At 39.3% G+C, this 15,860-nt stretch overlaps 1 protein-coding gene across 29 annotated transcripts in view; it reads right to left on the minus strand.

Annotated features, from left to right (window-relative positions):
* The window catches only part of Rims1 (regulating synaptic membrane exocytosis 1), a 470,293-nt gene that overhangs the window by 285,213 nt on the left and 169,220 nt on the right, over nucleotides 1–15,860 (minus strand). For 24 of the 29 annotated variants that reach the window (XM_021228500.2, XM_021228520.2, XM_013115098.3 and 21 more), the window contains one exon: nucleotides 10,055–10,123. The exons of the other annotated variants lie outside the window; for them this stretch is intronic. In XM_021228500.2, the coding sequence (XP_021084159.2) occupies nucleotides 10,055–10,123 (69 nt within the window). The remainder of the gene's footprint in view (nucleotides 1–10,054; nucleotides 10,124–15,860) is intronic. 29 annotated transcript variants of the gene reach the window in all.

A 15,860-nucleotide genomic window follows, 5' to 3' on the forward strand; every position in this document is an offset into this window, starting at 1 on the left:
ACAGATTACAGATAGTTACTTATAATAGTCAGAACTTATAGTTAGGTAAGTTAGGTTTTCTAGATATACAGAGATATATTTGAGATAGATAGTCTTCAAACCTTTCAAAGATCTTCAGAAAATGGCATTTAAAATGTTTTAGGGTTTTCTTGACAATGAGAAATGCCTGCTCCTGACATCATTAAATACGTCTGAGAGGAAGATGGGCATTGAAGAAACTCGCTATGGAGTTTGCTTTCAACATGGCAAGATTAGCCATTTGGGCAAGAAACTCCTCTGCCTGGACTGCTGGACTGTTGCTGTATAAAGTGGATATGCAGGACCCACAGGAAAGTGACTGCTGAACTCAAATAGTCCTTCAGGGTTCCTGCTTCATGGAAGAGTCTACAAGACGTTCTGCAGGACATAGAAAAATGACTGACAGACTGCTAATGCAGATGGACAATTTGAAATTTCCTGCTTTGCTGAAAAGTCTTCTGGACACATTGTGGCCTATGGGCTGAAGATGGATGCCCTAATGTTACAGAGAAACTTTGCGTGACTATCAAGGCAGTAAGATGTCTCTGTCAATCCTAGTGTTTATATATTATCCTTCTGTAGTCTTTGATGGAGTTGAAGGCAGATAGTTACAGTTTTCCTTAGTTATGATAAAAGATAAGCTACATATAGAACTTTGGATTCACAAGGATGGGATGGATAATTTCTTTAAATCTTGCTGAATGTTGATAGACAAAATATTGTAACTCTATTCTTACTTGATAACTGTTCTGTCATATATAATTTGACTATGTGAAAGTTAAGACCTTTCTTTTTGTTTAGACAGAAAAGAGGAGATGATGGGGAAGTCCTGTGTATATATCAATAAAGCACTGTTGACCAATAGGGAAGCAAGATAGGTGGGACTAGGAGTCCAGGAGGACTCTGGGTAGGAGAAACACAGGGAGTCAAGATGTAGCTGTGATAGGGGTAAGACGTTCAGAACTATTCTCCAGTAAGAGAAATACTTAGATTAACAATTGTGGGGTAAATACTTAAGTCAGAGCTAGCCAGTAAGAAACAAGCAAGGCCAACAGCTTCATAATTAATATAGCCTCCTGTGTGCTTATTTGGGACTGATGAGGCTCTGGAACCAGGCTGGTGGAAAGGCTTCTCTTTACACATACTTATGCTGGTTGGAAGCATAATTTTTTTACTCAGATAACCTCAGTGTAGGTTCAGTTACTTATTACTTATGGTCAAAGGAGCATCATAAATTCTGTACTATATGCCATGCACAAAGACACATGGAACACCAAATCCTCTTCATGAGGTGGCTAAGAGCATTAATTCAAATAATAGAGGTTAAATTCCTGAAAAGTTCATAGAATAAGAATAAATTTGGAGGCTGGGTGGTGGTGTCAAATACCTTAAATCCCAGCACTGAGGGTGGGGGGGCAGAGACAGGCGGATCTCTGAGTTCAAGGTCACCCTGGTCTAAGAAGTGAGTTTCAGGACAGACTCCAAAAAGCTTCAGGGAAACCCTGTCTCAAAAAACAAACAATCAATCAAACAAACAAAAAACCCAAACCAAACAAAAGAGTAAATTTTGGAGCTAATGAACTCTGGACCACTTAAGCCTGCATTTATGTGACAGTTGTATAACTTGGTCTGTTTGTAATGATCTTCATAATGAGAACAGGACCTGTCCCTGGAATTTAGATGGTTTTTGGGGACTTGATCCCCATGCTGGATCACCTCACCCATCCCTGAGGCATGGGGGAGGAGCTTGGTTCTGCCTCAACTTGATATGCCATATTTTGTTCAAGGCCATGGGAGGTTGGGAGTTTGGGAGGCCTGCTTCATTTTGCATGGAGACTGAGGAGGAGTGGATGGGGAGTATGGTAGATGGGGTTGGGGAGTTGAGGTTGGTATGTAAAATAAGCGAAAAATGTTAATAAAATAAGACTAAACTATCTATGGGTATGTGACATTATTTTATTACTGTTGTTTCTGTATGGGCTTAGATTTCTGGGTTTTGTCTCTGTCTTTTCTAGAAAAGGATGAAACAAAAAAAAAAGATTAAAAAAAATTTTATTGACCAGCTGATCAGCACACTTCTCAACTGTCATCAGAGAAGTTTCTTCTTGCAGTAGATGACAATTAGCACAGACTTTCAATTAGTCCTTGTGCAGATAATGAAAGGCTGCGGAGAACTAAGCCCTACAAGGGACATCCATATCACCCACCATCCTTTCAAGTCACAGGGATTATTGTGGAAGAGGAAAGAGAACAACTGTGAAAGATTGAGGGGCTTCAAGGACACTGTTTTACAGACAACAGTGAGACTTCTCAAATGAACTCACAGAAGCTGTGATAGGCTGTACAAGACATATGCACATTCAAATAAAAAATTCCAGTATGGAGGATGGGAGGCAGACATAAGATCACACCACTAGCTGAGGAACCATTGGCATTTGATAACTACTGGAAGAGGCAAAGGCAGTATGCCTTATAGTGGTTAAGTAGACTTCAGAGCAGCACAAATTAGACTTTACAGGTTTAAAGCATAGGAGGAGGAAGAAATGGATGAGGAGGAGGAGGAGGGGGATGATGATGATGAGGAGGAGGAGGAGGAGAAAGAAACTCAAAATTGGGAAAGTAGTATGCAGGTAAAAATAGAAAGGGTAGATCTGAAATAAGTTGGGTAGGGTGAATATGATCAAAATTCATTGTATACGATTCTCAAGAATTAAATATTATAAAATGTTTTAGTATTAACATTAGAAACAACACTTTTGAAATACCATGTAAAAGGATTTTAAGACAGGTCTCTTATAATTCTTATTGTTAAAATAAAGCAACACTGATATTTTTCATGTCACATCATTATATTTTTGTGGATATGATGCAAGATTTCATATAATAATTGTTCCTTCTGACAATTTACTGGCCATCTTGGGTGATGCTAAGATACGAACTTTAGCAAGAGTCTGGTACTAATTCAACACTGCAAAGCCAGTGCTCAGCCCTGGCCTTTCAGTTCCATGTAAAACTCAGAGGGTGACCCTGGACCTTTCACCACAAACTGCCCTTTACAGACCCAAAACTGAGAGTCGATCCTATTACCAGATTAAAAAATATAACTAGGTATTTAAGCAATATCTGAAATAAATATCTTTACAACAGTGTTCTCACCTATATGCTGGAATAGTATAATTTAAAAGAAGTATTAGATGACATATACCACACATGCTACATCAAACACATGTTTACAAAAGGCATTTACTGGTAGAAACAGGAACATAACACAGGCTTTAAATGTCTAAACAGTTGCCTTAAACAAATTCATCATTTTAACTTTCTTTCAAGCAAAACTCTGCACCTTTAAACAACAGACTCCTAGGTGGTCCTATAGAGTCTAGCCTGCTTTGATATCACATTGAACATATCCTCAGACATGCATACATGCATACATGCATATGGATAATTTATCATCCAGCGAAGGAAACTAAGTTCAGCATCTTTTTTTGTCATCATCTTGCATTTACAACTTCTTCCTTCCCTTCATAGAAACCAATGTTGTTTTCTTCCCTCTCTGCCTCCATTTATCTCTCTTCTATCTGCTTCCCTCTCTTTCCTTTCTATCCTCCTCTCTGTCCTCCCTTCCTTTCTTTCCCTTTTCCTCTCCCCATCTTCTTCCCTGCAACCTCTGGATCTCTCTCTGTCTCTGTCTATCTGTCTATCTGTCTGTCTGTCTGTCTGTCTGTCTCTCTCCCCTCTCTCTCTCTCTCCCTCTCTCTCGTGTGTGTGTGTGTGTGTGTGTGTGTGTGTGTGTACTTGTATGTGACCACATGCATGTAGGTACCTGTTGAGGCCAGAGGTGATCATATCATGGAACTTGTTCCAGGCAGGTGAGAACCACCAGACTTGAGTGCTGAGAGCCAACCTCCCTCCTCTGGCAGAGCAGCAAACACCCTTAAGCAGTAGGCCTCCTCTCCTGCATGGAGCTTCACCTCTTTATGAGAGCTTCCTAAACTTTTCCTATTTTTCTATGATTATCCCAGAGCTACAGTGGTGGCAAGATCAATCCCCTGGGGTCCTTGCTTTTAGTTTCATATCTGGTCTCTGAAGCACTTTTAACAGGCTTGAAATAGGGTGCAGTTTGTGCCATCACAGGGAGATGACAGTGGCCTGGAAGGAACAGGCAAGAGATGGGGACCACCAAAGATCACATGGGAGGAAGTACCACACAGACATCTGCTTGATGAATGAGCCAAGAGAATGATGAGTTTCTTGAGAAGACAGAGAAGTTGGTGCAAAGGACGAGAGATGCAGACAGTTCAGAGAGTAGAAGAAATTCAAGATGGCTGACCAGTATCTGTCAGAGGGACTGAACAAATGACAAGGAATGTTGTTTTAAAAATTAAACCTCAAGTCCTACCATTTACATGCCATTTAGATGAGATTTGGAGCTTAAAATTGGTGTGGAAAAGGGTTAATATTTAGAGGTTTAGGAATAGCGTGTCTGACTCAGGTAGTGGTGGCACATGCCTTTAATTTCCCACCCGGGAGGTGGAGGCAGGTTGATCTCTGTGAGTTTGAGGTCTGCCTGGTCTACAAAGCCACACAGAGAAACCCTATATCAGAAACAAACAAACAAACATAAATCCAAAAAGAATGGCGTGTCTGCATTTTATATCTGAGAAGGTAATAGAGTCAAGTGACCAAAGGGTATGGGTTAACTTAGGTCCTTTCAAAACTTCCTATTTTTTGGTCCCAGTCTCAGAATCAGACCATGTTTGGGAAATAGCATCTTTTTAAATATATATTTTTATTAATTTCCATAGAGGTAATCAAGACTTTAGGCAAATAAAATTCTGTTCTTCACTATTTGTTATAAGCACTCATGGAAAACTCATCCTGATTTTATGCCTTAATAATAAAGCCAATAAAAATGAATACAAAGATGATATCTGAGAAATAGTCAGTGGCTAGGTTATAAAAACACACATTAAAAATGTGCACAGAAAAGAGATAAAGTTTCAGGTTAGTGTGAGCCCCCTGACTTCAGTGTCTGGAACTGAACTCTTGTCCTCTCCAAGAGCAGCAAATGCTCTTAACTATTGAGTCACCTCTCCAGCCCAGGCCTGCTCTTGGTCTGTAACTTGATTTGTGTTTCTTGAGCAGAGTTTTGGTCACATGGTTTCTCACTGACCTTTAGCAGCTGAGTTCCAAGCTTTACTTAGTGTTATAGGTACTATCACAGACGCTGCTTTCACAGTTTCATATTTCCTTCCTTTCAATTCAGTGTGGCCCGAGATAGTTTGGGGTATGGGCAGCATGAGGGAAATTCCCAGGGATACACAAGGATGACCCCAACTAAGAATCTATGCAGTGGTGGAGAGACTTCCTTAATTGTCCTTCCCCTGTAATGATATTGATGTCTACCTTAAATGCCATCATAGAGCCTTCATCCAGTAGCTGATGGAAGCAGAAGCAAACACCCACGGCTAAACACTGAGCTGAACTCCTTGAATCCAGTTGTAGAAATGGAGGAGCGATGAGCAAAGAGGTCAAGACCATGTTGGGGAAACCCACAGGCACATCTGACCTGTACAAATGGGAGCGTACCAACTCCAGACTGAGAGCTGGGGAACCTGTATAAGACAGAACTAGACCCTCTGAAAGTGGGTGTCAGTTGGAGGGCTTGGGTAGTTAATGGGTCACTGGAAGTAGAACCAGTATTTATCCCCAATGCATGCACTGTTTTTTTTTTATTTATCCCATTCCCTATGGAGGAATGCCTTGTCAGTCTAGATACAGAGGGGAGAGCTTCTTTCCTGCACCAAATGATGTGACAGACTTTGATGATTCCCCACAGGAGATCTCACCCTCTCTTAGGAGTGGATGGGAGGTGGAATGGGGAGATGATAGGGGGCATTGGAGGACAAGAAGGAGAAAGAACTGGAATTTGTATGTAAAATAAGGTTGTTTCAAAAATTAAAAAATAAATATTACAGAAAAATATTCATTGTGGACCATAATTTCCAACTCCCACCACCACTTTGCAGGTCTTTGTCTCATAGCTTCCTCTACTCCTGGAAGACTGTTTTCCTGAAGTGTAGAACAATTATGAAGTAAGGGAATCAATGCTTCCTCCGCTAGGACTATGGGGAGTTTATAAATATACACTGCTGCAGGCTTTCTGTTGTAGAGGGATAACTGAGGACTGGGTTTCATTCTTGTACCCGGGGTTTCTTTACTGGAATAAAGTATCTCTCTTCCCTTACCAGTGCCATGCATTGTATTACGGTCCCCGGAGAAAGTAAGCTGGAATTCTACCTTGCAGTACCAGATAGAATATTCCTTGGAAGTGTAGCCTTTGTAGGCTAATCAAGATGAATGAGAGTGTGGGAGTGGGTTTTAATCCATTGTGACTTTTAAACAGGGGATACATTCAGCCAGTGAGGCAACAGATACAGAGAGAAGATGGAGTGAAGACACATAGGAGAGCATCTTGTGAAGGCAGAGGTTGGAGAGCTGCATCTCCAAGGCAAGGGACAGGTGGGACCAACAGAAGCTAGAAAAGTCTCCCTGGAGCCTCCTCTGGAGCACGGTACTGGGCTGCCTTCATTTCTGACTCCCAGCTGGTTTTACTGAGAAATAAATGACTTGCTATTGCTCTGAGGCACACCACCTTTTATACACTTTAAGGTGACCCCTCCCCCTCTTAAAAATCATATGTCCTTATTACCTTTCTCACAGTTCCTTTGCCTTTCCAATAAACTATGTGTGCTTGAACTACTTTAACTTTGTTCCCCATCCTCCTATTCTTCTTCTGCATCAGGATCTCTCTCTGTAGTTCAAGCTGGCCTTCATGTTGCTATCCTTTTGCTTCCAATGAATTTACACTAACATAGCACCATTCACTGGTCCCAAAAGTACTTGAACTTGTATTTCAGATTCTTGTATGACAAAATACATTTTTCCTGACAGATTTTGAGGTCCTTTTAAAGAAATGATCAACATCCTGCTGTTTTCTGTGCTTTAAATTTCATTTTATCATTTTATGTGTCTGTGTGGATGTCTACGTGTGTATCTGGCCATCACATACATGTTGTATGCCCAAAGGGTCTAGGAGAGGACTTCAGATCCTCTGAGAGTGGAGTCATAAATAGTTGTGCGTAGCCATGTGAGTTCTCATGTTCATTTCTGGGTCCTCTGGAAAAGCAGCCAGTACTCTTAACTGCCGAGCCATTTCTCCAGTCTTGTTTGCTGTTTTTAATGTGACAAAGAGTCAAATGTTCTCTGTGGTTTTGGGAAGAATGGGGAGGAAGAAAAGGGAAGATCTAATAAAAAATAATAAGGCAAAGACTGTGAGGATACATGCAGTTGATCACATTTAAACAGGTAAATGAAAAACAAATCTAGACTAAACAAAGAATGTGATATGTAAGAAAGGTCATTTTAAGGTTGTGGCATGGGATCAGAATTGCCTCACTGCTTCTTTGAACTTTTTATAAAATATGGGATATTATTAAGCTATGAAGAGAATAAATCCAGGCAAATAAAAGTTTCTGCATGTTTTAAAATGTAGTTTAAGAGGATAAGTTTAAATACCACTCATTGTAAACAACAGTCCCCCTGCAATAGTCTGTTGAGAGATTTAAAGCACCAAATCAGGGTGCTGCTTCTACCCTAAGTAAAACTCAAGTACAAGCTGCATCTACAGCTTCTACCAACACAGATCTACTCATAACTATATTTCTGCACATTTTACTGCATATAAGAATGCAATTGTTTTTGCCTTTTAAAACAAAGATTCCCTCCAGGGGAAGAATGAAGATGCTATTATGTTGTAAATATCTTCTAGAATTACTGTCAATACATTTAAAATATTAAGGGAGAAAAATAGTATGACTTGAGGTTGATGAATGGACACACTGAGCCCCTTTGTCAACTTCTCATTCTGTAGTTTGCTATTCTGTCTGAAATGTTGAAACTGATTACCAGGAAAATGAGAGGTACTTCCAGGGCTCTTCTTGTATTTCTCCTACCACTTATTTGGCTACATCCAGACACAAGTTTGTGAAGAAAGAGAAGAAAAGTGAGAGAGGGTCAGAGTCAGGGCTGCATGTGCACGGCAGCTGAGTTAGTGCAGTCACCCAGGATAAAGAGCAGCAGCACTTTCTACTGGACAGAAGTCACTGGTCCATACTTGAAATTTTACTTAGTAGTAGTGGGCACCAAACCCAAAGCATTACACAAGGTCAGCAACTGTTCTATCAGGAATCTATGACCACCCCAAGGCCATGCGTTAAATGTAACAACTGCTAAATAAAAGTATATCTTTTGATTAGTAACAGTGAACAGTGCCCATAGTAGAAATTGTGTAACTAAAATTTACTTGTAACATTCTTGAAGGCTTTTGTTGCAACTTTCCAGTTAAGCCTCACATTTAACCATTTGAATACCACATCAGCTTGGAAGCAACAACTGTTCTTTAAGTTTGTACATGCTACCTTTAAAATACTGTTGGGTGTTTTATGTTGTTAGGTTTTTTATCTTTTGTTTTGTTGTTGTTGTTTGCATTTTAAGAAGTAAGACTGCTTAAGAACTAAGCTAAAAACAAGTAAGAAAAATAATGATTAAATGAGGAGATCAAATATTAGATTATACAAAATGCTCTAGGGTTCTAAATAATTATGCATCTCCCAAGATCCAGATTTCAAATGCATCTGTCATGTGCTTAACTAAAATAAAAATATAAGTACCAACATCTGAACACCCCAGGAGATGTTAATTTTGGAACAAAGAAGAAAAATTTATCATTCAATGAATAATTATTACTGACTATTAGGTTAACAGAATTGTGCCAAGAATTCTTGGGATTCAAAGTAAACCAGTCTCAGATATCCTATAGGTAGAGTAATGTTTGCTCGTGTGCTATTACAACATAACGTAATACATATTTGGAGATTGGAGAATTGGAGTTTTTTCAGAAGAGAAGACAGTCCAGAGAAGATTTAATTGACAAACACATCAAACTAAAAGGGGTGAACAGTATTCACACATGAACACAGCAGGAATTTGAAGGGTTAAAAAAAAGCATCTGAAAGCAAAGATCTGTAAAAGCACACACAGCACTGCACTAACACGCAGCCCCACTTGCCTATAATAGTGGTACCCAATGGGACAGATCAAAAACTAAAGCAAAACACAGGCAGCAGCCAGCGTGAGGAAGCCATAAAGACCAGGTCAAGGCCTTGAAGGCACTGGACATGGCTGCATATTTTCAATAAGATCACCATTAAAATATTGGAAGACTCTAGAGACAAATTAATAAAGCTTTGAACTGGACAGTGACACTACTCTATGCTTATCCTATTTTCCTTCTGCTAATGCAATGTTAGCTTTTAATATGTTTTATTGAACAGTTCCGAACCAATATGATTCAGAAATATTTTATATACACAATTGAAACATGCCACACTTACATAGAATTATGAAAAATTATATACATATATATATATATGTTCTGTATAAAAAAACAACACATGGAACCATGTCACAGGAATGTGCCATGCATATGCCCCCAAAGGTATCCATGCACTTAAAATTAGAGCTATTAAGTTAAGAAAACTGTGTGGGTAGGAAGCCCATTCAGAATCAGGGTTCCTTTTGCCATCACCGTTACCATATTTAAATGGGTAATAAAAATGAAAGCTCAATTTTAATCCTTTAAACCCTCTGGAGGTCATTCCCCTCTTCCAGACCGTTTTAATAATGGAAAACTGTTGTCATAACAGATATACAGAGGGCAAGTAGTGCTGCTTTGGTAGGTATTTTCTGGTCAAAGTGCGATGTTTCAATATAGACTATGAAGCAAAACAGACTTCCAGAAGTTTCGCTTTTGCTATAACTGTGCATTTGCAAGACTGGCTTCTGGAAGATACAAGAAACACAGGACTTCTCTGAATGGACCCACTCTTTTGTGGGCATTCATTCAAGAGGCCATTTGCGGGGACAAACAAAACTTTAAAAAGCAGACCAAAGCAGGAAGGAGAGGAAATACCAGTTTCTTTCTGGGCCTCCCTCTTCGCTGCTTGGCTTTCTGGGAACACAGACACATCTGAAAATGTTCCTGCAAGGCAAGGGAGAAAAAGACAGACTCAGTCAGCTGGAGAATACCAGGGGCTCAGCAAGCTGCTACATCTGAGCAGGGCTGTAAAACGGCTCAACTCTGCTCATCAAAGCAGGTAGGCAAGACGCTTGTCACTTCTGCCTTTCCCATCTGTTATCTCTGAATCCCCCCACAGAATTTTGCTTAAATGGCTAAGACAAAGATCAGTGTAACAGCCAGGCTTTGCTGAATATTTCTTAGGCCAGTCTGGGAATTCCAAACGTGAGGAGTGAGAAAATTCCAAAGAGAAAGTAAGGGAGAGAAAGTTTCAGGAGTCCTGTTCTAAAGTCTTCCTGTATACATTGTACTTTTGGTTTGCTCCCTATTTATTTGTTATTTTTTTATTTTTCAGACAGGTTCTCATTCTGAAGCCCAGGCTTGGCTAGAACTCACTATGTACCCCCAAACTGGCCTCAAATTTGTGACAATCGTCCTGCCTCAGCCTCTTGAATACTACAACTATAGGTGTGAGTCACCATGAGCAGCTTGACTTTTTTTTTTAAGAGAATCAAGAGCTTTCCCCAAGAACATAATATTCAGTGTCATAGGAATCGAGCAAATACCCTGTTAGTCTATTTGGTCATGAGAAATGAGTTTGGAAGGAATGTTAACTTTATTTTCTACACTACAGTGCAAGCATAGTCAATTCTGTGCAGGTAAAGACACAACTGTGGGCTTCTACAGTAGGAACAGTCCACTCTTGTGCCTAGGAGATGTTCTTGCTCCAAATTTTCAAGAAACAATCTTTTTTGGTTTTGGTGTTTGTTATAGTTGTTTTTCTTTAAAATAAATATACTATATATAAATTATGTAATCTTGGAACCTTTAACTTTTACTAGATAGGCTATGGGCTATGTCTGTAAAAGTTGCAGGCCAAAGAATCTGAGTTTACTGCACTCAAACCCTGTAAAAGATTTCTTACTCATATATTTGCTGGAAAAGAAACAAAACAAAAAATCACCGAAGTTCCTTAACACTGACATGAATTAGAGTTCCAAGACCTCTGTAAAATTTTCAGTTTTCACATCCTTCTATAGATGTGAGAGCTAGATTTAATACTTACTGAAACAGTTCATTAGTCATTATGCTTTAACTACATTTACAGAATGTGGTAAATATATTCATGTTATACAATATATAATATATTTACATACCACTATCCAATTTGACAGTTGACTTTTTGTAGGTCTTAATTCATTTTACAATCAAGAGAAGGAGGAGGTTAGAGACGGTAATGGGAAATGAAAACTACTAAAACTCTCCAAAATATGTGTATGAAATCAAAGAATTATAATAAAAATAACCTAAATTACTCTTAAAATTTATAGATTTGATATAAAAATATTTTATGTTTATGGGTGGGTTAAATGTATTATAAAACACTAAATAAATAATAAAATAAGTAATACTAAATAAATAATAAACTGAACAAAATACTTAGTGAATAACTGTATAGAGAGATAGGTCTTGGTGAATACAAGCATTTGCCACATAAACCTGACCAGGTTGGATCCCTGGAACTAATACACAAGACTAGAATATGTGGTCCTCACCTGTAATTCTGGCATTCCTATGGAGAGGAAGGATGTGCACTCAGGAGCATTTTGAGGAAAACGCTCCCGGTTCAGCTACTATGAACTAAGATGCCATATGGCACCAGAAACAGCAAGAGGGACGCTACCTCAACAAGGTGGAGGGCAAATACACACATACACACACACACACACACACACACACCAAAACAAATAAGTAAACAAAAACATAAAACCAAAAGAGAATGTTTTCACAGACATCTATTTGTGCTTTTCTCATTCAATATTAGCCATTAAAGTAAAAAAAGAAATTTCTAGATTTCATTTGTTTTTCATAAGGATTGAAATGTACCCCATTTGAACCCATGTACTGCATATGTCTCCTATTACTTGATTTTAATTATCAACCTGGCACGCTGTAGAATCAACTGGGAAAAGAGCTTGTGTGAGGGGCTGTCTGTGTCAGATGGGCGTGTCTGTTGCTGGAGTTTCTTGGCCCGCCATTTCCCACCACCCTTTCAGCCCCAAATAAGCACATGGACACTATATAGCTATAAAATGTTGACAAATGGCTAGTGCTTCTTACTAGCTAGCTGTCTCTTAGTTATTAACTCATAACTACTAATCTATGTATTTCTACATGGCCTTATCTTACCAGAAAATGCCTGTAGCGTCCTATTTTCTTGGTCTCTACATGTTGTCCTCTAAGGCACCTCTCACTGCCTACCTTTCCCAGAATTCTCTTTGTCTCGTAACCCGGAATATCTCCCTGCTTCAATTGACCCAACAGTGTTTTATTCATCAACCAATAAGAGAAACATATAGACAGAAGGACATCCCCCATCACATGTCTAAGTGTGATCATCTTGATTATATTGATTGATGTGGGAAGTCCCAGCCTAACATGAGTTACACTATTTCCTGAACTGGCTGAGCCCTGAAGAGTTAGCTGAGTACTGGCAAGAATCCACCCCTTGCTTCCTTCTGACTGAAGATGCAGCAGAGCTCTTTCCACTTCCTGGTGCTGTTTCTTCCTTGAAGTGATGGAAAGTAACTTGGAATTGTGAGCTAAGATAGACTCTTTCTCCCCTAGGTTGCTTTCATGGGGAGTTTTGTCACAGCAACTAGAAAGGAACTGACTACATGCCCTTAGGAGTGAAACCACACCATCCTGAGAAATGCCAAAACAATCAAAATAAATGGCAAGGCTTTGTTGCTCATTGTAATCTTAATTCCTGCCCAGATTGTGTTGTTAAGAAAGAGTTTAGATTGGTGCCTATGAATTTCTATGGAAACTGAGTTTTGAAGTCATTCATAAAAAGTAGTAATTCTCTACAAAAATCAAGGATCTATTGATCCTGCTTTTTTTCTCCTCTCTCCTTCATGTGAACCATTTCCTTTTATACCCTCCCTCCCTTCCTTACATTATTAACTGGGTCTACATACTCAAGGCTACAGGATCACCAGTTGCTGAACATTTGCCATTGGTTTTCCTGCCACAACATCCAAGTCCCAGGATTAAAAATGAGAGCCACTACACCTGGTGAAAGCATGTTTGTGTATTTATTTTTTTTAGTTGATAATTATAGGAGGATGAAAAGAAACGAAGTTAGTCATGCAGGTGTTCACTCTAGATTTCCATATTAGAGATGACCACAGCACAAATCTGTCTGCATAAGCTACAGTACATACATGTGTTCATGAAACATGACAGGGAAAAATACAGAGTAAAGAATCTCCACTTGTGCTGAAGAACAAAGTGCCTAGGGGACTATTTAGAGACAGGAGCTAGACCAATGGTAAGGCTGCTTAGGATTCAAGTCAGGTTCAAAATGGAACCTGGCATCAGTACTTGCTTCCACCTGAAGTGTTTTCTTTACTCAACCTTTAGATAAGCACACAATCAATTTTTCCTGCTGTCCACACAGCAGGTGGGCATAAATGGCTTGCTAGGCTAACTCTCTAGTCCAGTGGTGCTTACCTGGTATAGCTGAACCAGAATCTCACTCTGAAAATGTCCCCAGGGTAGAAAGAAGGCTCAGTGGGTCAACTGTGTGCAGCATAATCACGAATATCTGATTTCAAACGCCTGGAACCTATGTAAAGCCAGTTATGCTAGTATGAATCTACAGTGAGATCTGAGGTAGAAACACGAGACATTCCAGAGCTCACTGGCTAGCATGTCTGCCTAAGTATCAGGAAATAGCAAAGAGACCTAAGCTCAAACAAGCTTGACAGCAAGGATCCACACTCAAGATTCTCTTCTGATCTCCACATATGGGTTGTGGCATGTGCATACCTACATTCTCCAGATCCCTCACAAAAGCACTGAACATTCATCCCTCCATCAGGTATCTTTATCACTCCATCCAAGGCTGAGGAGATATCACAGAAGGGAAGACTGTAAGAATTGGGGAAAAGGGAAGTGTTGTAGATGGAATATTGTGTTCTGGCAAAAGAGAACCCTTGTTGGTTTGAATTGTTAGCAGCCATGATTAGCTGAAGAGATTGTGGGGAGAGTGTTTCTTTCAGTGATGTAGTTGATCATAGGTTTCCCATGCTCTTGTGAGTAATCCTTCATACAACTCCTGTAAAGAACCCTAGTTAGACTCACTGTTTCACAGAGCTAGACTTGATTGGAATTATTTATTTTCTTCTGTCACAAAACTCTCTGGTATGCTTTTTTTTTCAGTGTCTAGGGTTATTGTCTTGGTTTGGTTTGGTATTTTTGAGACACGGTCTCTTTATATAGCCCCGGGCTCTCTGGAATTTCCTATATAAACCAACATTGCCTCAAATGTGAGGATGATTCTCTTGCCTCTGTCCCCCGAATGCTAGGGTTACCAATGTTTTCCAACTATTGGTATACATGCACGTGGGCACACACACACACACACACACACACACACACACACACACACACACACACACACTTTTTGCTTCCTCCCATTTTAGAATGCAGCGAAAGAACCCTCATTTCATTTGATCACATAATTGATTAAGTTTTAGATGACTTCAGGGATAAAATTTCAGAAAATTCGTAGTGCATGCATTGCAGTCTGGAGGCTTTCACCAATGATGTAAACATACAAGGGAATATGAAACTACCGGGCATTTGCACATTAACTCTAAGTTTTCTGGAGAGGTACACGTACTTTGGAAGTTACATGCAACAATTTAGCTTTTGGCCTTTTGGGATATGCTGTGGCCCATGTTTCCTCTATCTCCACTATTCTTTAATCTTTTAATGGCCCTCGATCCGTTAGAACAACTTTAACTTGCCTCTCCTATTGCCAAGATTATTATCCCTTTCCAGTATTACCATGGACATTTTTGTTGTATAATTGATATGTGATATGGAAATTCAAGTAATTTTAATATCTTGAAATTCAACTGGTGTATCTGGAACTCACCAACAAATAGCTTTGTATTTTGGAAGATCTATCATGGCTTGAGAAAGAATATAAATGTATTCATTTATTCACACTTTTTGTGAATGTACTCTAATATGCCAGCATCTTTTAAAAACCCTCTCTTGCCATCTAATACATTAGATTGAATAAACAACTCAGAGGGAATAACTTATAAACTTTATCATCTTTTTTTGGTAATTAGTCAGTCCATAAGGGTAGTGTTGATGAAAATGGTATTATGTTTCAATAGGCTTTCTATTCTGATAGAATATAAACCTGGACTCTTACCATTCCTGGAATAAGTGCTGGCTGCTGTTGTACAGCAGATAAGAAGCCTAAATGAGACTGCAAACTTCAGTTCCACTCTGTATAAGGGTTTTTCTCAGGCTTGTTCTCAGAGGTCCACAGCCTAACATCTTAGGATCCTGCTTCCACAAATCATAGCTAGGCATCTCATTTTACCTGCTTTAAAATCCACAAATCACTAAAGGGCATCTTATCTTACCAGCCTTAAGAGGCAGAATTTAGAAGGCAGTATCTGTCACCAGCCTGCCCAGATTTAAATTTAGGTTCCTTCACTTACTACCTACCGAGTGACCTCTGAGAAGTTCCTTAACTTTTATTTGCCTCTGTTCCAAAGGAATTATAACACTACCTCCAAACAGACAATATACATCAGCACTGCTGGGAAAACCATGTGTCATTCTTCATCTTGAACACATTACAAGGATATTGCCTTGAGTAAAGAAAGTA

The sequence above is a fragment of the Mesocricetus auratus genome, unplaced genomic scaffold (genome assembly GCF_017639785.1).
Source record: "Mesocricetus auratus isolate SY011 unplaced genomic scaffold, BCM_Maur_2.0 Super-Scaffold_100021, whole genome shotgun sequence".
NCBI classification, from domain to species: Eukaryota; Metazoa; Chordata; class Mammalia; order Rodentia; family Cricetidae; genus Mesocricetus; species Mesocricetus auratus.